This window comes from Enhydra lutris, unplaced genomic scaffold (genome assembly GCF_002288905.1).
Source record: "Enhydra lutris kenyoni isolate GAN:26980312 unplaced genomic scaffold, ASM228890v2 scaffoldscaffold9, whole genome shotgun sequence".
NCBI lineage: Eukaryota > Metazoa > Chordata > Mammalia > Carnivora > Mustelidae > Enhydra > Enhydra lutris.
Window position 1 is genome coordinate 51,369,442 of NW_019154093.1, and position 24,829 is coordinate 51,394,270.

The window sequence follows — 24,829 nt, forward strand, 5'->3', positions numbered from 1 at the left end:
CAAACTACATAAATACTATAACTGCCTTGAAGTTATTCTTATTTTAATATATTCTAAATTCTTTATATAAAAAACTTTGGTCAGTAGCCTAGGTGTATGACACTTTTTTTTTTTTTTTTCCACTGACTAGCTTTTCATGTTGTTTACTTAGTTCTTTGAAGGTGAAAATTTTAAAATTGAGCACGGATCAAAATTCAGTCCATAAGTAAGACAGGTACCAGAAATATATGATGGTAAGTGTGGGCAAAATATGAAACAAGAAAATTATTCCACATACTAAGTCTGACAAGCCATCAGTGGTATGGAGGTAACTGAAGATAAAGGCTCAAGTCAACCTCATATTTTATCCTATGTGAATGGAATTCAGCCCATTTATCAATATCACCTTTCACCCTGCTGTATGTCTGTATGTCTATTTGCAAATGAATCACCTCTTTCTCATTTCTTTTAGAACACAACAGGTCATTTTTACAGCTATAGTCCTAGACTGAACAGTCTGGATGGCCAGTGACTTTCTTTCACCATTACTGTCCTTGAGGTCTTTAAATACAAATTAGAAATGTTTAAACATACAGGTGTGTGCACACACCCATGTACACTTAGATGACCACATCAAGGCCTTTTTTCCTGCTTCAAGAAAAGTTTCTAACATTTACCTTTTTTTGTTAGTAACTAAATCTTCTTCCTCAAAATGTTCTTTTAGTTAAAAATCAAGTCTAATCTGGAGCCCTTACTGATTTGTGACTCTGAGATCCCTACTGAACACCGAGCTATGGGCCATGGTTTCTTTGAGGAAACAAATATCATAGGTGAAGCGTTTTCAAAATTTTAAATGCATGCAGAAAGAACTACATAGGCTTTCCAAGCAGCTACATCAAGTGGCTCAAGTAACATTATTATTTATCTTGGCTTAAGCCCTCTATCAACAACATCCTTTTAAAACACAAAGAGAATGGCTACAAGATGGCGGCAGGGCCCGGAATGGTGCTCTGAGCGGTTCCAAGGACATCACTGAGGGTTCCACTGCACTGTCTTCCCTCATTTGTGCATTTTCTCCAAATGCATCGTGTCCCCTCTTTGCTGCCCATGCTTTGAAACTATGTAAAATAATTTTTCAAAAAAAATCCACCAGTGGTTGAGACCTGAAATAACACTGTAGGTGGGCATTGTTAGAGACAGGCAGCCATTCTTCACAGCTCCTCTTCCAGAGGAGGCCCTTGTGGGCATGGGGACACCCACAGCTTAGGAACTGTTCTTGTTGCAAACCGTGCCTTGGCTGCTACTGTCTTCCTTATACTGGCTGCCCGTGTCACTCCTGCTGAGGATGGTGGAGGGGAGGCGGGAGGGACGTCTGTCCAGGTTCCTCTCCTGAGAGAAGCAGCAGATCATCTTCTTCATGGTGCTGTACATGTCCTCGTCCTTGTAGGAGTAGATGATGGGGTTCATGACGGAGTTCAGCAGTGCCAGCAGCAGGAACCACCTTTTGACGTGCTGCACGCCACACTGCGTGCAGTTCAGGCCATCGAGCAGCAGAACCACCAGGCCTGGGGTCCAGCACACGACAAAGGCCCCTGCGGGGAGACAAAAGGAAGCAGGCTGCTTACTGAGGTTTCTTCTGGCCCAGCTTTCAGTCAGTGGCACCAAGGGACCTTAAGGATCTGTTTTGACAAATGCAGAGCACACTTCCACCCTTCCTCTGAGCGCTTGAGACCTGGGCTTATTAGACACCAACAGCCGGGCACCCCCTTGACTGTCCACCATGTTCTATTTCAACTCCTTAGCTGCTTACCCAAGCACTCCACAGACCTTTTCTCTATCAGCTCTCTGAACCACACTAGGAGGCTACTGTGGTCATCATCCCTGCTTTGCAGATGAGAAAACCAAGGCCAGATGCCAGGAGTATATGTGGAAAGGCCTCACACCCGATGCTCCACTATTCTCTAACTCAGATATTCTAAATGCTCTCCTGACAAGAAGACACACCGCATCTTTGGCATTCTCCTCCTCTCTTCCGAAGTCCCCTGCTCTCGAATGCTATTCTTTATAAATCCATGTTGGTGCTGAGTAAGCACCGTATTCTTTTTGACAGATTCATGGGCCATCTGTTTAATTCTCTGTTCTGGGTTCAGTTTTTTGTTCTCGTTGGTTGTTGTCAGAAATAAATCTTTCTGTTTCATGATGAGGTAGAGATGTGCTTGTAGCAGATTGATTGATTTAGCACAATTTTAGCACCAACTGCACATGGAGGGGAGTGTCTTCTGAGTCCCTAGACATCTGATCATACTTGGCTAACCACTAAAGCTTCGGACACGTTTTCCTTAAAATATAAGACCGAGGTTCAAGTATTCCCCTACTTTGTCGCCATCACCTTGGGTATCAGCGAGAGCTCAACTCCATACAATGCTTACTATGAGCCGGGCACTGGTGTGAATGCCTTCCTTTATTAACTGGTAGAACCACACTGTGAGGCGGGCCTTGTTATCATCCCCAGGAAAAGGGAGGTGCAAGGAAAGTTAAGTAACTTGCTCACCATCAAACAGCTTGGAAGGGACATCTGATTTTGAATGTCGGCAGTCTTTCTCCGTAGGCTGTGCTCTCGGCCACTATGTATGTGACCTGTCTCGATACTGTGATATGGTTTCCTCCCCCAAAGTCCTTATCATTTCTAAACGCCCCTGGTTATCCATTCCACAAACATTCCCTGTGAGCTTACAGTGTGTCAGGACCTGCACTAGATAGTAAAAGAGACAATGACTATACACTCCAGGAGCTAAAGTGCTAACGGGGAGACAGAATAAACAAGCAAGTCTATGAATCACATCAGCAACTAGTTATTCTGACTGGTTAGAATTAGTCCTGCACGGTGCTCCTCTTGTCACTTTATCTTCATTCTGAGAGATACACTAATAAGTCAAGAGCCATAAAACAGCTGTGTGAGGCCATAAAATGTCATGGGCCTCGGGGTCAGACAGGTGTGCCCAGCTCCTCATTTTATGAGCTGCACAAATGAGGCAAATCACTGTATTTTTCCGACCACCCGTTCTCTCATTTTTAGATTGTATTTATTCACTTGAGAGAGAGAGAGAGAAAGAGAGCTTGAGCATGAGTGGGGAGGAACAGAGGGGGAGGGAGAAGCACATTCCCTGCTGAGCAGGGAGCCAGACACGGGGCTCCATCCCAGGACCCTGCGATCAGGATCTGAGCCAAAGTCAGAAGCTCAACCAAGCCACCCAAGTGGCCTCCTATATAAAATAAGGATAACATTCCCGACTGTGTGGGTGGTTGGGAGGGATCAGAAGTCACGGCGAGTGGTGCCCAACACTGAGCTGGGTTCCCTAAGTGCTGGTTGTCATGAGATGCTTTGTCAAAGCCCAAACTAGATGTTTAGGAGTTATCAGGAGGGTTTAATTCTCCATTTCATAATTACAGCTCACAAATGGTTCCCTTTTCACTACTTTCTGTGTTATTTTTGCTCTGACTGACATATGTGAATAAAGAACTTGGAGATAAGAGATCAGAGGTTGGGTCCTATCCTTCACTTACTGTACAACCCTGGGACACCCATGTCATCTGTCTGGGGTTGGCTTCCTAAACTACAAATTGAGAACTTTAGGCGAGTGCTGGGTTTTTCCAATTTGGGGCCAGGGCACCTTAGTGGGTATGTTGTCAATTTAAAGGGTTTGGACAAGTTGGAGGATTTTTATTTTTTATTTTTATTTTTTAAAGATTCTATTTATTTATTCGACAAACGAGATAACAAGTAGGCAGAGAGAGAGAGAGAGGAGGAAGCAGGCTCCCCGCCAAGCGGAGAGCCAGATGCAGGGCTCGATCCCAGGACCCTGGGTTCATGACCCGAGCCGAAGGCAGAAGCCCCAACCCACTGAGCCACCCAGGCGCCCCAAGTTGGAGGATTTTTAAATGCAAGAATGGAATGGAATCGCTCAGAGTCTATTGCAAAGACCAAGGGAAGTTTTGTTTCATGCAACTTTCATTTCAGTTTTACATACTATGTTTATGTGAATATTGGTTATGAAGTAAACTATTATTTCTTACTGTTGGGCTTTGTCAAAAAGTTTGGAAAACACTAGTTTAGGTAATCTTGAAGGCCCCTCCAGCTCCAATGGTCTGTATTTCCCCTAACAGTAACACTTTTGTTCTCTGCTCTTCTCAAGAGAGGGTTACTATGTTGTCAAAAGGCAAGAACTAAACAAACCAGACATCAAAAGCTGTTGCTGCCAGTTTTGATGTGAAGACTCCTTTCTGTGTGAAACTGCATAATTCCAAAGAAATCCCAGTGGGAGAATTCTCATGTCCTTGTGTTAATGGGAAAGAGGGAAAAATATTGATTGACTTATACTTTGTTAAATATGCATGTCAACATTTAATAAAGTATTTAACTTCCAAACCAATGGAAGGGGAAGGATGGAGCCAAAGGAAAGGAAAACAAGATCTCAACGTAAGAAAAGGAGGAGGGGCGGAAAGTCAAACATAGAAAAGTGGGGCAAAGAAAGAACAAAAGAAGATACTGGAAATTAATCCAAATATACTGACAGTCAAGCTCAATGTTAATTGTGGTATTGCTTTTTTTTTTTTTTAAAGATTTTTTTTTTTTTTTTTTTTAAATTTGACAGATCACAAGTAGGCAGAGAGAGACAGGAGGAAGAGGCAGGCTCCCTGCTGAGCAGAGAGCCCGACGCGGGACTTGATCCCAGGACCCTGAGATCATGACCTGAGCCGAAGGCAGAGGCTTTAACCACTGAGCCACCCAGGCGCCCCTGTGGTATTGCTTTTTAAGAAACAGGTAAATCTAAACAATTTGATGTCTACCATTACATCCATATGTGGTAAAAACCATAAGGAAAAGCAAGATGATTAACAAGAAATTTATAATACAGTTATTTCTCTATAAGGGGGTGGTCACTAGGACAGGTCCACATAGGCAATGCTGAAGATATTGGAAATGTTCTATTATGCTGCCTGGCAGGTACATAGGCATTTTTTAAAAAGGATTTTATTTATTTATTTATTTGACAGAGAGAGGCACAGCAAGAGAGGGAAGACAAGCAGGGGGAGTGGGAGAGGGAGAAGCAGGCTTCCCGCTGAGCAGGGAGCCCGATGCCGGGCTTGATTCCAGGACCCTGGGACCATGACCTGAGCTGAAGGCAGACTCTTAAAGACTGAACCACCCAGATGCCCCTACATATGCATTTTAGAAGTTTTTTTAAAATTCCTTTAAGTGTTATTCTTTATACGATACATATGTCATTTATAATTTTGTTTGAATGATCTATTTCGCACATACACATACACACATACACATTTATAAAAGTAAATTGCCAATATGCTTTCCTAAAAACTATTTCTTAAATCAATTTTGTTTTTAAATCATAAAAGCTTTTTTTCCCCTCAGAATAAAATTCTAGTTTAGATTAGTCAGGGGACCTAAACACTCTAAATAAAATCTCCAAACTGACGTCTTGTTTGTCACAATGTAGTAATTCATGTATATTTTCCCTTTGCATTGCTTTACATACAATAATTCATTCGATCAATACTTGACAAACTTTACCTTGAGCAATGATTATATATGCCAGGCACTGCTGTAAGAATTTTATATGCATTAACCCTTTAATCTTCATGTCAGCCCTAAAAATATTATGAACACCGCCTAATAAAATACTAATGTTACTCTCTTTTTAAAACTGAGGAAGATGGAGTATAGAGAGGCGAGGTAATATGGTCAAAGGCATAGAGCTGATAAACGGAAGAGCCAGGATTTGAACCCAGGCAGCCTGGCACCAGGGGCTGTGCTCCTGTCCACATGCATGCCTGCTTAGCAATGGACAGAGAGTCTGTTTACTAAAGAGAGCTATGGGGGAGGGAGAAGGGCACTTCTCTTAGAGTCCCATCTTAGAGCTTAGAGCTTAGAGTCCCATCTTAGTGGGACTTAGAGCTCTTAGAGTCCCATCTAGTGTATGTCCCATCTGACTGTGAAGCTCATATATAACAATTAAGTCATGCTTAGGTTTGCTAGCATAAAGATTTTCTGTCCGGAAGGAAGGAAGGGAGGAAAGGAGGGGAGGAAAGAACGGAGAAAGAATTCCAACAAAAATATAAGCTGGCCGTAGGAGTAAGAAGAAAGAAAAATCTGCTGACCTTTCCTTTCTACTGTTTCCAAGAACAACAGAGGCAAATCTTCTTTGACAGAGCAGCCCAGACACCCTCCACTGTCAGAGACCCTGAGCTGCGGCATGTTGTCTGAGGTGATGGCCACACACACGGCGTGAAACCTGGGAAAGATACCGCTCCCAGACTCCTCCACCCAACAGCCAACTTCCTGCACCAAACACATCTCAGCAGAGATGCGAGGTTCATCTAATACTTCATTCTTTTGGGGCGGAGGTTACTGTATGTCGGCAGCTAGATATGAGGCCCCCAAAATGATTTAGGAGGAGAACATATTGGGAATGGTTTTGGCCCTGGGAGTCTGTAATCTCAGAGAAATTCTTAGAAAATGCAGGGGATGCCATAACAAACAGATGGGCAATTGGCCTATTTCTTACAAAGGGGACAGAGGATAGATCCTGGGAAATATAGATCAGTCAGTCCCCTATCAAGTTCTAAGAAGTTTTGGAAGAAAAAACTAACGGAAATGTTTTGTGAGTATTTAGGCTTGATGCTGAGACCATACCAGCTGGGAATAAGCAGAGGTTTCAAAGAGAGGTCATGACAAGTCCTAATCACTTTTTTTTTTTTTTTTAAGTCAGGCATTCACAAATAGGAGTGGATCCAAGGTGTCCATTTGGGAACCAGTGGAAAAACTCAAGTATGTTCCCTTTGGAGAAGAAAGGGCTTAAGAAAGACATGATGTGCTAACTGCCTCAAAAGCTTGAAAGGCCATCAGATAGAAAGAAGACACGTAGACTTTTCCCAGGACATTCCAGAAGGTCAACATGTGGGGCTCGATCCCAGGATTTGGGGATCATGACCTGAGCTGAAGATGGACTGAGCCACCCAGGCATCCCAATAAATGACTGAGCCACTCAGGCACCCCAATAAATTAAAAATTTTAAAAAAATTATACAAATTCCCTGTTCCCACATCAGACCCAATAGTTAGAACCTCTGCGATGGGATGCAGAAATCTGTAGGATGAAAGAGCTCCCTGGTTGGTAATGACACATGGCCAGTTCTTCTAGAACCATTTTTCTAAGCTGACTCAAAACGGTTTATTCAAGCTTACCCTGTCAGCAACATTGTAGACTCTGTAGAGACCTAGCAAAGAGTCATGGAAAAGAAAGAGGGGGCAGAATTCTTTAAAATAAGCAAATAAGCAACTCGAGAGATCGGTACCTTCAGCTTCCATTTGGAGAAATGTTTGAGCATATCACATACATGAATAAATGTACGAACACCAGCAGCGCAACTGGACCACAGGCAAGACACGCACGTCGTCCTCGGGCCTCTGTTGGCTCTCTGGTTGGCCCTGCCAAGAACGCCTTCCTGCCTCCTAATCTAAGGTCTACTTTTCTTTCCAAGCTTAGCTCAAATTCTGCCTCCTCCCCCGGGCCTCTCCCATTGTCCCACCACAGTGATCGTTGCTTCCTCTCAACTCGTGGGGCCCTTTCCCTCTACAACAGCCACGTGGCGCTGAGCATGTCCCCTGCTTACTCTCTCTCACCTCTCCCGAGAGCTCTGGGCCAGCCAGTGTGCTCAGGGCGTTACACGCACCGGGCGTTTAAAACTCCCAGCCCAGTGAGGCTGCCGCTCCTACTATTAGCCTGGTCTTACAGACAGTGATTTGAAGTGTAGAAGTAGCTGAAGAATTTGTCTTGGTTCTAGAAGTCGACAAAGAGAAGAGTCATAATTTGAACCCAGGTTGGACTCCCCCGTCAAACTCTTGGGCACTGGACTAAACTGGAGGTAGTTTTTAATATAACTATCCTCTTTCTCAGGCCTGTTAAAAGCTCTCTCAGCATGTGGGCTGTTGCCTCATCACTGGTCTGTATCTTCAGAACTAAGTATGGAGCCCCCCACTCAGCAGAGATGAGGCAGTGGAAGGCAAGTGAGATCTCACAAGAGGCCTCATGGGGCGAGGTCCTGCGCCAGCTGCTGTGTTGTGAATGGCATCTGGGCTGAACCTGGATGCGACGTGTGACAATTCTGACTACGGTCAAGAAAATTCTCAGGTGAAGCGACAGCCGGTTGAGCAAGCAGAGTGTTGATGGTTAAGTCCAGCTGTGCAGAGGTGAGACACAGCATCAGGCACTGGGGGAATTCCAAAGAGTTCAGGATGGTTTGAAGTCAGAGAGGTGAGTGAGGAAGTATGGTGAAGTCTGAGAGACGACCTGGGGCAGACCCATGTTGCCTATTCCCGGTCACCTTCATACGACACACCCGCCCTCATACACTCACCCACACCCAAGTACCTCTGAGCAAAGGCCCTACCTACGTGCAACACTCAAGAGTTGGATTTATTGTGAAGATATCAGACCCCATAGCCTTTGCCCTTGGGTGCCCATTGTATGTAATGAATTAGCTTTTATTCCAAGCCATTAGAATGGTAGGAGTCATACTGCATCCTTAGGAAGATGAAGAAATATTCCTATATTCCATGGTTCATCAAAGAATCCCATTGAGAAAGGCTAGACCAGAGGTTTTTCAGGCTCAATTGCAACTCATTAGTGAGCCGGGAAATCAATTTAGTGGGTTTCAACCAGCAATTTTCTGAAAGATGAAATAGAACAGAACAGAAAACATCAGAGCGCATCAGGTATAGTAAGAGTACATTTCATGAAACTTGTTTCAGTTACACACAAAAAGGTGTATGTGCACTGGGCCATGATAGCAAATGTACACTATTTCCTGTGAGTCCTGATATAAAAAAAGATAAGGTATTAGCCACTTCTATAGATCAGTGGTTTTTCAAATCAGTTTTTTTAAAAGTAGAGAAACATTTCCCAAAGGAAATCTCTTGTTAAAAGTTCAAAATCCAAGATTCTCTAAGGAGAGAGAGAAGGAGCAAGGGCTGAGGAGGGGTTGAGTAAGGCCCCTGATGGCAGAATTCTCACTCCTCTTCACACTACAACCCCCGCTCCACACGTGTACAAACACCGAGGCTCACTTGGAACACCACTGGCCACTGTTCACCCAGTACACCATCCCCCACTTATGTCCCTCCAGCAACTCTGTTTGTTCTCTAGAGTTAAGAATCTCTTATGGTTTGCCTCCCTCTCTGTTTTCATCTCATTTTCTTTTTCCTTCCCTTCCCCTATGATCCTCTGTCTTGTTTCTTAAATTCCACATATGAGTGAACTCATATGGTATTTAACTTTCCGACTTATTTTGCTTAGCATGATACACTCTAGTTCCAAACACATCATTGCAAATGGCAAGATTTCATTCTTTCTGATGGCTGAGTAAGATTCCATTATCTCTCTCTCTCTCTCTCACACATCTTCTTTATCCATTCATCTGTTAATGGACATCTGGGTTCTTTCCAGATGTTGGCTATTGTACACATTGCTGCTATAAACACTGGGGTACATGTGCCCCTTTGAATCACTATATTTGTATCTTTTGGATAAATACTGAGTAGTGCCATTGCTGGGTCATAGGGTAGTTCTATTTTTAACTTTTTGAGGAACCTCCATACTGTTTTCCAGACTCGCTGCACCAGCTTGCATTCCCACCAACAGTGTAAGAGGATTCCCTTTTCTCTATATCCTTGCCAACCTCTATTGTTTCCTACTTGTTAATTTTAGCCATTCTGACCAGTGTGAGGTGGTGTCTCACTGTGGTTTTGATTTGTATTTCCCTGCTGCTGAGTGATGCGGAGCCTGTTTTCATCTGTCTGTTAGCCATTGGTATGTCATCTTTGGAAAAATATATGTTCATGTCTTCTTCTCATTTCTTGACTGGATTTTGTGGTTTTTGGGTGTTGAGTTTGGTAAGTTCTTTATAGATTTTCGATACTAGCTCTTTATCTGACATGTCATTTGTAAATATCTTCTCCCAAGAACATGGCAGGGATGTCCACTCTCATCAATGTTGTCAACATAGTCCTGGAAGTCCCAGCCTCAGTAAAAAGGAATAAAAGGCATCCAAATTGACAAAGAAGTCAAACTTTTACTCTTCACAGACAATAAGATACTCTGCAGAAAATTCCAAAAGACTCCACAGGGGTGTCTGGGTGGCTCAGTTGGTTAAGCGTCTGCCTCCAGCTCAGGTCATGATCTTGGGATCCTGGGATCAAACCCCATATCGGGCTCTCTGCTCAGTAGACAGTCTGCTTCTCCCTCTCTCCTTCTGCTCCTCCCTTCTGCTCAAGCTTTCTTTCTCTCTCTCTCTCTCTCAAAAAAAAAAAAAAAAAAAAGACCAAAAAATTGCTCGAAATTATATAGGAATTCAGTGAAGTTGCAGGATATAAAATCAATGCACAGAAGTCAGCTGCATTTCTATACACCAACAATGAAGCAGAAGGAAGAGAAATCAAGGAATCGATCCCATTTACAATTGCACCAAAAACCGTAAGATACCTAGGAATAAACCTAGCCAAAAAGGTGAAGACATAAAAGATCTGTACTCTGAAAACTACAGAACACATGTAAGTCTTTTAGAGCAAAGCTTTCAGTGCTCAGGATGCACTAGTGGTCAGGGAGCTCGAAGTCTGCTTATTCTGCTTATTCAACACTATCTGCCTCAGAACCCTGGGGCGGAGGGGGATGGGGGCGCTCTTTAAAATTCAGATTTCTGGGCCCCACCCAGACCTGCTGAGTGAGAAACTGATGAGAGTACAATCTGGACATCTCCAGGTTGAGCTAGTACCCTAGGAAATGCTTTCGTATAGCAGAGCGTGAGAACCACCAGCCTAGACAGGGAGACTCAAGTGAAGATGGGCTAAAATTCCGGTGAGAATGACAAGGATGGGAAGAGCAGTGCTGGAGGGGATGGACAGAAGCAGACAGTTATAAGCAGATGGTAAGGAGGAAGAAACGGGAGGACTTGTAAGAACTGGCTGTGGGGACTGAGGGAGAGTGACTGGGTTGCACGTGGTTCTGATGACCAAGCAGAGAGGCAGAAGAGGGACAATTTAGGAGACAGTGTTCAGTTTTAGGCATCAGGTAGGTAAGTGGAGCACTTGTGGCTCCTCAAGGCAGAGATGTGTAGAAGGCATTCTGCATTCTGACAGCTCCAAACCGAAATGCTGACTTGGGAGTCATCAGCAGTAGGCGGGCGCTTTGGCCATATGTCCTTACTAAGTATTTACTAAGCGATCGCCCACCCTGTGCCAGCTACTAAGAGTAAATATTCCCATGATGATTACATTTGGATAACAAATCTAATTTTCTTCTATTGCCAAGTGACAGGTCAGTTACATTGACAAGAAGCAATAAGGTTTTCTTCTAATGAGGCACTATGTTCTTTCAGTACCTGTTTAAGAGATTCACTAATTGTCCAATTACACTATAAATGAGCTTTTCTCTGGTAATTAAATAAACTAGTTTCAGTGCTAGGCTCAAAAGCCAGTACCATGAGTTCAATGTTAATTTTTTAAAGCACAGTGAATCATATACTAGAATATGCAATTACAGTGCTGAAATGATATTTAATGACTGTAATTTAAGGTAATCAGAAATATCAAATTAAGGAATGTCTAGCACTTCAGAAGAAAGAATTACAAATGAAAATATTGGTGACAAATGAAATCAAAGATCTTTCCAAGTCCCTAATCAATATCATGTTAGAGAATCTATAACAGCCCTCTTCTCTTATTTGGCAGATTTCAAAATATCTCAAAAACAATCCTCTGGTTAATACTTCACTTCCATGATATATAGGAAATCAGAAAGAAGAACAGCAGCCCCTCTGGAAGAAGGGCCTCTCCCTGGACTGTAATTAAGATAGTTCAGAATTCTTGGGGTTTTGGTAACAGGACGGGCAGAAGTTGAAGACCTCAAGGTTCATGAAACCTGTTCTTCAAAACTCACACTTTTTTTTTTTCTGTTCCACTAGTCCGACTTGTACCCATATTTTCATCAGTTAAAAATTCACACATGCAATTTTTAAAAAATCCTGACATGTGAGTGCCCCACAAATAAAACATCTGTAACAATAAAAGCAATCACTTACACAGAATAGTCACACTCTGGCACATAGACTCCTCATTTCATCAAACAGGAGGATATATTTTAAATATGTTCACTCTGTTATTCTTTGTTTTCCGTCCAGGAAAGAGTGGCAGGGCACAGGCAATAATGCTAACCTAGTAAGCCACAGGACTGTCTGATTTACTAAAATAGAAAATTACAACTCTACATAAAAATTAGGTTGTCAACCTCAACCAAGGGAAGCTCCCTTCTTATTTAAAAAGAAACTTAATTTCAAAGTAAAATTTTAAAGTAAAAAGCTATCCTTGATCAGAAGTGTTATAATGCACAAGCTACACACTTACAGAGTGTTTACTTACAGAGTATTTAAGTGGAAATGCTCTCAGGATTGTGAAGAATTTGTTCAATAATTTCAAAATAACACTTCCAGATGTGGTTTGCATTTAAATTCATATTCGTTTACCCACAGAGTTTCAGAAATCCAATAATTCAGAAAATAGACTGTCACATATGAGAAAGGAATGAAAATATATACTTCTAGTAAACCTAACTTATTTTTACTACAGAAAGCAAGAAAACACCGAGACACTTCAAATAGAAGATGAGCAGTTAAGCATTCCACAAATGATTCATTTAACACTATTGTCACTTCTGTCGGGTCTTTTGACTCTAACAACTGGTTTTAGACACTTGTTTTAAGTTTGCGGCCAGCTCTGGGAAATTGAAAATCTCAGTGCCAAGGGGTTATGAGATAAAATTTAAAGGAGAGGCATATAAGCAGCTAGAACCACAGCCTAGACCTAATTCTAGTGTTTAACTCCGGGTAACAGCTGGAAATCATAAACCGAATAAGGAAGAGAACACCATCTCCACCTCCAGATTCCTCTTTAAGCGTAATATGTATGGACCAATAATACCTCAGTACCTCACTAACTATTACAACAAGGGCTCTCCAGCATCTAAGAAAAGGTGTGAGGTCAGCTGCATGTATTGGCAAAGTAACAGGTCTTTGTTGGGTAAATTTTTTTAAAATTTTATTTATTTATTTGACAGAGAGAGAAATCACATGTAGGCAGAGAGGCAGGCAGCGAAAATGGGAAGCAAGTTCCCTACTGAGCAAAGAGCCCGATGCAGGGCTCGATCCCAGGACCCTGAAATTATGACCTGAGCCGAAGGCAGAGGCTTAAGCCACTGAGCCACCCGGGCACCCTTGTTGGGTAAAATTTTAAAGACAGACCCCAACTAGTCCAAGGATTTGAAATTCTTGCTAGAGTCACTCTTTTGGATTAGGAAGGCTTCTGCTGCACCCTACCTGAAAATGTAAACACAGTAAGCTAGAGGAATATAATATTTTATCACATAAACGGTCACTGGCACAGAGCAGGGTTCTGAGGGGATGGGAAAGGGGTATATTTGGTGGGGTTGAAAATTTTCAAAAAGGCTATAGTATGGGACACTGCACAGGAAAGTTGGCTTGAATAGAAGACAAGATTCTGGCCACCCAGATGGCACGAAACACAATTCAGAGCTCAGAAGAAGGGAACAGGAATTAGGAGCAGGACTGGCTTAGAGAAAGTTGGACCTGGAGCAACAAGAGCATGCTATAGTTTAGGAACTACTAAGTCTTGACACAAGAGCTATAACCCCCACAACACACACATGCCCCTGGCCGCCATTATTAATCCACCACACTACCTGTGTCTGAATCCACATATGGCCTTGAATCCTTCATAGCACAGCTCCAAGCAGTGTCTAGAAATCAGATGGAATTTGCCCTTGGGATGAAACCCACTTTAGCTATCCCTGTTATAGTAAAAAGAGCATAGGCTGGAGATCAGGCTGACACTGAGTGGGGCAAATCCATTCACCTTCTTAGGCCTCCCACCATTTTCTAAGCTATGGCATGAGCATGATGATACTGACCAGACAGAATTTTTTTAAGAATCTAATGAGATAATGCATGGCGTGTCCAACACAGAAAATGTTAGTTCTGACTGCCCAGAGAGAGCGTGTTGGTTATTTCCCCTGCTGTGCTTCCTAAGACAATGCATACACACATCCAGTAGGATGTTTTATTTGCTGTTGTGTACCCACATGTGCATACACACCCACACCATTTATTACACTTGGTCCTAATTCTGCGTGCATTTGGCTGCCCTGCTAGGCTGACATCCTCAGGAAGACCCTTTTGTATCTCATCCAACTTGAGATACCCAGTGCTTACCCACGCACTCTACACATAGTAGGTACTTAATAAAAGCTTCTTAAATGAAGGGATCTCAATTCAAATCCAGACCCTAGACTATGCTTTTTAAAAGGTCATTCTGTTTCTCCGCTACCAATTTCTTCATCTGCCCATTAATGGGATTGGATTAGCTCCTAATAGGAGCTTATGAAAACCATTATTGGTCAGGCTTCTACTCAAGAAAAGAACAAATTTGGAAACATATTTCTAGTTTGCATTGAGCAAATCTGTGAAGTTTGATGGGAGAAATATGAGGAAATGGGTGGCTTATATATACAGCAAAGTAAGGTTGGAGGACATAAATAGGATATGTGTACAAGGTAATGATGGAAGGAAAGACGGCCACTGTGAGACACACATGGAGCTGCCATTAAGCTATCCTGTGAGAACCAGGAAATGGGAGAAAAAAGCTTGCTCTTTGAGTTAAGCCCTAGACCCAAGTCACTTAAAGAGATTCTTGGATCTGCAACAGCTTTACTGAAATCTGACTGAAGGTGATAACGTCTTAGGAGAAAGAATGACCCTGGAGCCAAGGATGTCCAGAAGTACCTTATGCAGCTCCCAGGGAGGAAAGTTCTCAGCCAAGGTCAGTCTGTGTGGCTGGAAGGTCTCTAATGTTCTGATTCAGCACAAAAGGCCACCTCTGATTGTAACTGGACTTGCCAGGTATTAAGTATCCAAACCCCTCGGTAATTAAGAGAGGGCAGGCCAAAGGAAGGAAGGAAGCAAGTAGAAGTGACACCTACACTTTGTTCACCTTCTTGCCTCTGTCACCTTTATTGCCTGGTTACCTCCTCCTTATTCTCTCAAGTTCAGCTCATTTGTCACCTGCTCTTTGTAGCTTTCCCCAGACACCACCCTGGGCTGAGTCAGAGGTTCCCCATTCCACGTTTCCATGGTACCCTCCAGAGGCTTACTGTCAAACCAGATGCCATGAGTGGCTTGTCCCTCCACGGCCAGCTAGACTGAGAGCACCTGGAAGCAGAAATGCTGCCACAGTCACCTTGGGTTCCCGACACCCGACCGGGACTGGATGCTTAGTGGAAAGCAAGGAAAGCTGGAATGTCACAGAGAGGAAACAGAGGTGTCATAGGAGAAAATTAAATCGTCTCTCTGCTGGGTTTTCACTAGAATGACACATCCCCAGGTACTGGTTTCAGACAGAACATTTCCCAGGCAGTCAGCCCTGATCACATTTCTGTGCCATCAAGGGAAGTGTAAGGCACCAGGGGAGACCCACCTTATGAATTTATTCAATGGCTTGCTCCCAAATGGAGCAAGTTGGTTGGCTGGAATTCAAAATAAACTTTGTCATGAGCACAACTGATATACATGGCTTTGAGTTACTCAAAAAAGCCCACTTCACCCATACATCGTTGGTTACTTTATGGGCAATTCCAGGCTAACTGCAAGTTGATTTGCAACGGTGTTTCATTGATTCATCCTTGACCAGTTAGACCCTTTTTAGCCTTGCTAATGTGTGTAAGAACTTCCAGTAGTCTCCACCCAAACTGCAAGGCTCGCCTGGCCTAAGGCCCTGGCAGTTCCTGCAAAGAGCATTAGAGGTGTACCTCTCCTCTGGTTAGTTCTTCAAGAACCCCCAGTCCTTTTCATACGTCTCTTACAGCTCTGTATTTGAAAATAAACTCAATTAAACCTGAAAACATACAACAGCTTACTCTATTTACCCTGTATAACGCAGGGACACACGCATATGCATATACATGCATACTTTCAATACATACACTCGCTTTACATTATATACAAGTATTTAATCCAGAGTTGATAAAATCAAGTATTGGTTAAAATCCCCTCTAGAGAAAGCCTGAACATTCCAGGCCCTTGGGTGGGAACATAGTTCCCTTTTAAGACCTCCTTTCTACAGAAAATTAGATTGAACTCAGTTTATATCCCTTTATCCGGGAAAGCAAGCAGCCAGCTTCAGTGTGAGGACTGTCTGTGCTAACAGAGCGATATTACCTAACCAACCAGCACATTCCCCTATGGGCAAGATGATCATGGTTCCAATCTGTGCTGCCAATCATACTCTACCTCCCCCCTGAAGGACTCCTATGCAAAATGCTAATGTCCTTTTGCCTTTCGTGTGTCTTCCGGTAATCGTTAACACATTTATTTTTCCCAGCAGTAAGTGTTGGGCAAATAAGACGTAGTTCCTGCCCTTAAAGTGTTTGCTCACTAGGAGGGCAGAAAGGGCATGCACATAAAAATAAATTACCATTAAGGCAGTAAATGACACATAGCCAATGAATGGAATGGGGGAGTAATATAGGAACTCAGAGAAGAAATCTCCACATGTTGGGGTGACTGAAGTCCTGATGGAGAACAAGGGGTTTGAGGGGGATCATGAAGGAAATGCAGGAATTACTAGAGAGGAAGAACACTCTCGATTTTTACCCCCACTCACCAGGTAGATGTCTAGCATAGGAATATACCCAGCCCCTTTGAGATCAGGCACCATACCTTGTGCTGTGATAAAAGGAAGCTGAGACAACTCCCAGTGCACAGCTCACGCAAGGATCTGTATCCCTGTACCTGGGAAGCCAAGGACTCCTCCTCTGAATTAGGATGGTTTATGACAATCTAGAACAAAGAGTCTACGGCTCTTCTAACAGTCCATGCTTTTCCACATTTGGGTTCATCAAACTCATATACACCACACTGCATCATTGTCTGAAAGAACCTTCTGTTTAAAAAAGTTACTTTTACCACCCCAGTTATCAAATGAGATTAGTAAGTCAGAATGTGTAAACAGCAAGTAATTTGTAAATTATTAACAAGTGAAGAAGAAACATCCAAATCACATTAATACAGAGACTAAGAAAGATTGTTCAAAGTTTAAAGGACTCCTTGAATTAGACCATCTCTTAACAAACCGAACACCCTCAATTCAATAAAGGGCAAATAAAAAAGTCTGGGATACTATCTCACTCAAATGGTGGAACTAAAGACATCAGGATAGATAACAAAAGGCTCATCTTCTTATCCCTTTAGCCATCCCCAGGAAAAACATTAAATCCTTCCTCTTTTAACATATACCTTTTTATTTTCCTGAAACAAGTGTGTTTATTATTGTATACAATGACTACTTGGTATTTTTACTTAATGACATACATATACAGAAGGATTTACTAGTTAGGTAAACTTGGATAATTAAACTCTTAAGCCTTGCTTCCTCACCTGTAAAACAGAGGCAATAAAAATCTCATCCCATCCCCGAGCTGGTGAGGCCCAAGTAAAAGAAGGAATACAAGGCCTTTCACTGCAGCATTTAGCACAAGGTCATTGTCAAGATCATCATCTCTTAGGATTGCTCCAGGAGAGACCTTTTGTGATCTCATATTTGGAAAACCTATCATGGCACTAGTGAGAGAGGCACTATGGTATAGTGTTTTCTCAGCTTGGTCTCAAGAGCCAGACGGCTGGGTTCAAATCCAAGACCCACCACTTGCTTTTGGGTTCCCTTGGGCACTATCTGTGAAGCCTATTTAATGCACCTGTACCTTATGCCTCTCCCTTACCCATAACATAGAGATAATAAGAATACTACCCCCATCCCCCTTCCTGGAGTTGCTGTAAGAGCCAGATGACTGATTATTCATAAAGTATATAGATTAGTGCTTGACACAGAAGATGACCTCATGTGTTAGCCATTCCTGTGCTGATTCTGCTCTCCAGGTTTAAAGGCAGTCAGAATCAAAGTCAAGAGTCTTAAAAAAAAGTGAAAAAATACTAAGGTTCCAGAGTTACATGAGATGCAGGAATATCCTATTCTTCCCTAAGGAATCCCAGAGGATTTTAAAGTAAAGGGAGTCTTTTAGAACAGAGCTGTACAGAAGGAACCAAGTGAAAAAGACATGAGTGGCAGGAGTAGCCTGCTGAGTCCTATCTAGTCCACATATTTCTATTCTATTCTATATTCTGCAAATATTTGTTTTCATTTTCATGCCCATTTTCTCCACTAGACCAGACAGACCTCAAGGACTAGAACTGTATTCAGCCAATTTACTTTTGTATCCCCAGTTCTTAGCATAATGTATATAGTGGGCACTTAATGTTTAGCAATGAGTGAATGGTCAGGTAATTGAATACAAGAAGGGTCTAAAGATACATGTAGAGGTTACTGCCTACGTTCTCCTCTAGGATTCTGATGGATTCCTGTCTCACGTTGAGGTCTTTTATCCATTTCGAGTTTATCTTTGTGTACGGTGTAAGAGAATGGTTGAGTTTCATTCTTCTACAGATAGCTGTCCAATTTTCCCAGCACCATTTATTAAAGAAACTGTCTTTTTCCCACTGTATATTTTTTCCTGTTTTGTTGAAGATTATTTGACCATAGAGTTGAGGGTCCATATCTGGCCTCTCTACTCTGTTCCACTGGTCTATGTGTCTGTTTTTATGTCAGTACCATGCTGTCTTGGTGATCACAGCTTTGTAGTAAAGCTTGAAATCAGGTAACGTGATGCTGCCAGTTTTATTTTTGTTTTTCAACATTTCCTTAGCAATTCGGGGTCTCTCCTGATTCCATACAAAATTTAGGATTATTTGCTCCAGCTCTTAAAGGCAAAGGAAACAAAAGCTAAAATGAACTTTTGGGACTTCATCAAGATCAAAAGCTTCTGCACAGCAAAGGAAACAGTCAACAAAACAAAGAGGCAACCCACGGAATGGGAGAAGATATTTGCAAATGACAGTACAGACAAAAGGCTGATATCCAGGATCTATAAAGAGCTCCTCAAACTCAACACACACAAAACAGATAATCATATCAAAAAATGGGCAGAAGATATGAACAGACACTTCTCCAATCAAGACATACAAATGGCTATCAGACACATGAAAAAATGTTCATCATCACTAGTCATCAGGGAGATTCAAATTAAAACCACATTGAGATACCACCTTACACCAGTTAGAATGGCCAAAATTAGCAAGACAGGAAACAACATGTGTTGGAGAGGATGTGGAGAAAGGGGAACCCTCTTCCACTGTTGGTGGGAATGCAAGTTGGTGCAGCCACTTTGGAGAACAGTGTGGAGATTCCTCAAGAAATTAAAAATAGAGCTTCCCTATGACCCTGCAATTGCACTACTGGGTATTTACCCCAAAGATACAGATGGAGTGAAAAGAAGGGCCATCTGTACCCCAATGTTTATAGCAGCAATGGCCACCGTCGCCAAACTGTGGAAAGAACCAAGATGCCCTTCAACGGACGAATGGATAAGGAAGATGTGGTCCATATACACTATGGAGTATTATGCCTCCATCAGAAAGGATGAATACCCAACTTTTGTAGCAACATGGACGGGACTGGAAGAGATTATGCTGAGTGAAATAAGCAGCGAGAGTCAAGTATCATATGGTTTCACTTATTTGTGGAGCATAACAAATAACATGGAGGATGTAGGGAGATGGAGAGGAGAAGGGAGTTGAGGGAAATTGGAAGGGGAGGTGAACCATGAGAGACTATGGACTCTGAAAAACAAGCTGAGGGTTTTGAAGGGGCAGGAGGTGGGAGGTTCGGGGAACCAGATGATGGGTATTAGGGAGGGCACGTATTGCATGGAGCACTGGGTGTGGTGCAAAAACAATGAATTCTGTTATGCTGAAATTTTTTAAAAATATGCTAAAAAATAAAAAATAAATAAAGATACATGTAGGTTTACATCCAAATGCAAAGAAGACCTTTTATTCTTCTAAATTTTTTTGACTTGGGTACAGTTGACACAAAATGTTACATTAGTTTCATGTGTACAACATATTCATTCTAAAATCAAAGACAAGAAATAACAAGTGTTGGTGAGGATGTGGAGAGAAGGGAACCCTTGTGCACTGCTGGTGGGAATGTAAATTGGTGCAGACACTATGGAAAACAGTATGGAGCTTCCTCAGGAAGACTTTTTTTTAAATTTTTTTCAAGAATTTATTTATTTATTTGAGAAGGAGAGAGACAAAGAGATGGAGAGCACAAGAGCGAGAGGCGGTGGAGACGCAAACTCCCCGTTGAACAGGGAGCCTGACTCAGGGCTTGATCCCAGGACTCTGGGATCATGACCTGAGCCGAAGGCAGACGCTTGACCACTGAGCCATGAAGGTGCCCCTAAAGAAGGCTTTTTAACACTAACAGAGCCAAATTTGACCCTTGAGATCACTAGGACCAAGCCAACAGCAAGGAAGAAGATAAATGAACAGGAGTAACATTCCTATAACCTGGAACCTCAATTTCACAGTTCCTAGTTTTTTACTGTATGGAGCTCTTATTATGAATCATCTTGTTTGGTTGTCAGTTCTAATTAGCCCATCCTGAGCTAATGGATTGCACAGGGACTTTGGCAAGATGGTTTTGTTCTTTGCAAATGATACACACCCATGCAATTAAAGTAGTTAATGCTTGTGCCTTTCAAATGAGATCAAGATATCTTCCCATACTTATGAAAAAATCTTATCAAGTAGGTAAATCTAATAAAAATGTTTTGTAGAGTCACAGACTGAGACTTGCAAGAATTCTTAAAGTTGGTCTATCTCTCCTATACAGTGAAAGAATCCTTAAGTAACACTAGACACAAGGGGCAGTTAACACCTATGTAACACTTCCAACAAGTGGGAACTTGCCTTACTGCCCTAGACAGCCGGCTCCACTGGAGAATAGCTTGAATCTTTATAAAACTCTTCCAATAATGAGTTCAAATATCCTTTCTGTAATTTTTATCCTTGACCCTAGTTTTAACTGCCAAACCTCTGAAATGTAATTTCCTTTCCAGGTAACAATTCTTAAAATGTTTTAACATAACTGTTACGTCCCCCCCTTATTTTAGTGACACTTCCCCAATTCCTTTATCTGTTCTGGATCCTTCGAAAGCCCAGATGCTGACCACTGACAATATTCCTTTCCAAATGTGATGTCCCTAATGGGCCTCACAGTGCCTCCATGACTGAACTTGTATCCAGAGAAAACCGGACAACTTCTCTAACTGGATTTTTCATGTTCGGTTAGTATGTCTAGGACCACATTCCTCTTTGAGCAACCACACAGCATGATAGCTTCTACACAACAGCACAGCTGGTCAGGAAAGACCCTTGGATCTTTCTCTTCTTTGGTGCAAACACGCACTGTTTTTAAAGGAGGTCTACCTTACCTTTGTGGTTGTGTAGTTGCAACGTGTGCATGGGTATGTTTTATATAAACCTAATGACCAGGTCTATTCTTATAAAATGCTATTCTTGCTTGCTTTGGCATATCCTTCTGCTCTGAGAATAACTGTTTAAATGTGGACTCTCTTCCCTAACAGATAAGCTATTCCTGCCTCCTTTTGCCATGAATGTGAGCAATGTTTTTTTATATCTTCTGTAAGTCATTGCTATTTTGCTGGGGAAATACAGACCAAGGACAAGAATCCTGGCAGCCCCTGAGATTCCTGACAGGGTGCTATCAATCCTGTCTTTTATCACCAGGCTTGGGATGGAATTGTGAGCTACTGGTGAAACTCCTGACTGCTCTATCACGCTGCCCACAGTTCTTGGTAACCAGAATAGTATGTCCAGTTACCAAAGTCCTTGTGGACAGCCACATACATACCATCCACAGCATTCCCATTATCTACTCACCCCTCAACCTTATCACAAAACGTAAATCAGGTTAATTTGTTATTCAATTTCTGTGGTATCTTTGGAACACCACTTTTTTTTTTCCACTTAAAAATCCATTCCACAATTTGCTGAGCATATGATTCTTCATAAAACATACAAATAGTTAAGCAGTATAAATTCAGGACTTATTTTATGACCTTATACAAAATCGCTCACATTTATAAAATATTTTAAAAAAATCTCCAAACATGGTTTGAAAATTAAATTTAAAGTTCACAGAAGTTGTATTCTTTTTTTTTTTTTCACATACAGATGTGTCCTGGGAAAGAATAATAATATTTCATTTTCAATCACCATAATAGCTTACATGGTACTTTATAGGAAATTAGAACAAAACCTTAAAACCACCTGTCTCAAAATTAGCCATTTCTGTGCTTTCTAATGGCCTCATTTTATTTATTTATTTAAAAAGATTTTATTTATTTATTTGACAGAGAAAGAGTGAGGGAGCACAAGCAGGGGTAGCAACAGACAGAGAGGGAGAAGCAGGCTCCCCGCTGAGCAGAGAGCTGAATATGGGGCTCAATCCCAGGACCCTGGGATCATGACCTGGGCTGAAAACAGGCGCTTAACTGAATGAGCCACCCAGGCACCCCAAAACAAAGTTTATTGAGAAATAGTAAAGTTATAGTACAAAGGTCCCTAAGAGGAAGGGGACCTGAGAGGGTTGCCCTCATGGCATCATTTTATAGATGAGAAAACTGAGACACAGATAGGTTAAGTAAATCTCATTAGCAAATAATACAATTAAGGCTGATCCACCCTGCAAATTAAAATACCTATATTCTTAAGAAAAAGGTAATCCCACCACTGAAAGAGAAACACTTACTCTATCAGTTATTAATTCTAAAAACTCACTTTCTATGAACACAGCACTTCAGTTATTTCAAGAAAGACAGAAAACTCCGCTAGGCCGATTCCATTAAGTCAGCGCCTTGTGCTCCCTGCAGATTCTGAGTTAGTTTGGGGCCAGTAAAGAGAATCTGAGGTTCTTTCCCATTCTAGAAAAAAAACAAGGTGACATTAACTCTAATGGAGTCAACAGAAGGTATATGAAATGCCAAACTTAGGCAGGAGTTTCTCATCATAAAACATGGAAATATAGTCCATTAGTAAAGTCTTTATTGCATATCTCTCTCTTTCTCTCTCTCTCTCTCTCTCTCTCACACACACACACACACACACTCACGACTATCAGTATATTGCCACAGAAAAGGATGGCTGAAATACTCCCAGTGGTAATGAGATATGGAAACAGGAGGGCAGTGAGGCTTTACATAGCACCTCTTTGCTGGGCCAGAGTAAAATCAAAGGGTAGAAACTTACATTCTTGTTTGCATAAGAATTAGGGTGAAAACTATTATTTGGAACTAGAAGAAAAATGATTCAAAAATGGTATCCTTACAATACACATAATTTGGTCCTATCATGTCTTGTGAAATACCGTCCTGGATGGTTGCCCTGGAAGGCTTCTAAGGTTCCAGCTGGTGTAATAGGATGGACTTCGAGAAATCTCCCTAGAACACCAGAGCTCTGAAAAACACGTATTTGGGGGCAGGAAGAACTCCAGGCCAACTCATGGAGAAACAAGTTGCTACTCACCTCCCACCGGGGCAGACCCTGGAGGCTAGGAGATGGGGGGTGGGAGGATTCTTGGAGCAAAAAGGTATCTGGGGGTGGGGATCCCTATTGTCGGCAGACCTGTGCCAATAGTCCGGTCATTAGCCTCTCTGCCTGAATGCTAAGAAACCCGTGCCACCCAGGGTTGATGCTGGATCCACCATGAATTCCTTCGTAGATCACCTTATTTCATTATAAACTCTACCATCTCTTGCGGTCCCATTCTCGATGATTCCAGGATCTGCTTTCATGTAAACAGTTATATGCTCTGAGTTACAGGCATCAGATCTTTTTCCTCTCAGTTGTCCAAACCAGAAATGTGGGTGTCATCCTTGATGTCCCCCTCATGGGACACGTGGCAACACTCATCAAGTATTATCAATTCTACTTTATCAATACACTCCAATCTGTTCATTTCTTTCCATCCAGCCTACCCATCCCTTACATCAGATTACCATCATCTCTAGCTTGGATTAATTTAATAGCCCTCCAAATGGACTTCCTGCCTTCAGTCTTTACACCCTCTAATTCATTCTCCAAAATGGGGTCAGCAATCTGTATATAAAGAAAGTCTGATGAAGCTTGTTCCCTGCTGGAAAGTCTTCAGGACAAGCCCAAAGTCCACAGCCTGACAGACAGGACCTTCATGACCTCAGCATGCCTGACCCGCCAGCCTCCTTGTTCCTCCGTGCTCTGTGTTATTTGCAATGCCCTGAGCTGGTCATGCTCCTTTCATTGCTGGGTCTTTGTCGCTAGAGCTTCCTCTGCTTTCCACATGCTTTACAGATCCACACCCCAATTCTTCACATGACTCCACAGCTCCCAGTGCTGGCTTAATAAAAGTCATAGCTGACACTCAGTGTGAGGGGTTCCGTTCCAAGCATTTTTATGCATTATTTAATCCTCACATCATCCCTTTGAGGTAAGTATTATCTTGTTCCCCTTTTAAAAACAAGCTGCCATGATCTCTCAAAGCTGGGTTATATGCTTCTAAGTGCTCCCAGAACCCCCTGCGTTTACCATAAAACATACTATTACACAATTTCCCAATTTTCTGTACTATAAACTATAGGTCCTAAAGGAAAAAGACACATCTGGTTTTTAGAGATCTCCTAGATGAAGCTCACTCAATGTCTGCTGAACTAATAAACGATGACAGTGCTCAACTATGTGGGATACAGGTTTGGGGC

The 24,829-nt window shown here is 42.1% G+C and overlaps 1 protein-coding gene across 1 annotated transcript in view; it reads right to left on the reverse strand.

The window, feature by feature from the left end:
* Positions 1–1,242: 1,242 nt before the first annotated feature.
* The window catches only part of LOC111143684 (lysophosphatidic acid receptor 3), a 74,591-nt gene continuing 51,004 nt past the window's right edge, over positions 1,243–24,829 (reverse strand). Inside the window, exon 3 of the mRNA XM_022497512.1 lies at positions 1,243–1,571. Within this exon, the coding sequence (XP_022353220.1) occupies positions 1,243–1,571 (329 nt within the window). The remainder of the gene's footprint in view (positions 1,572–24,829) is intronic.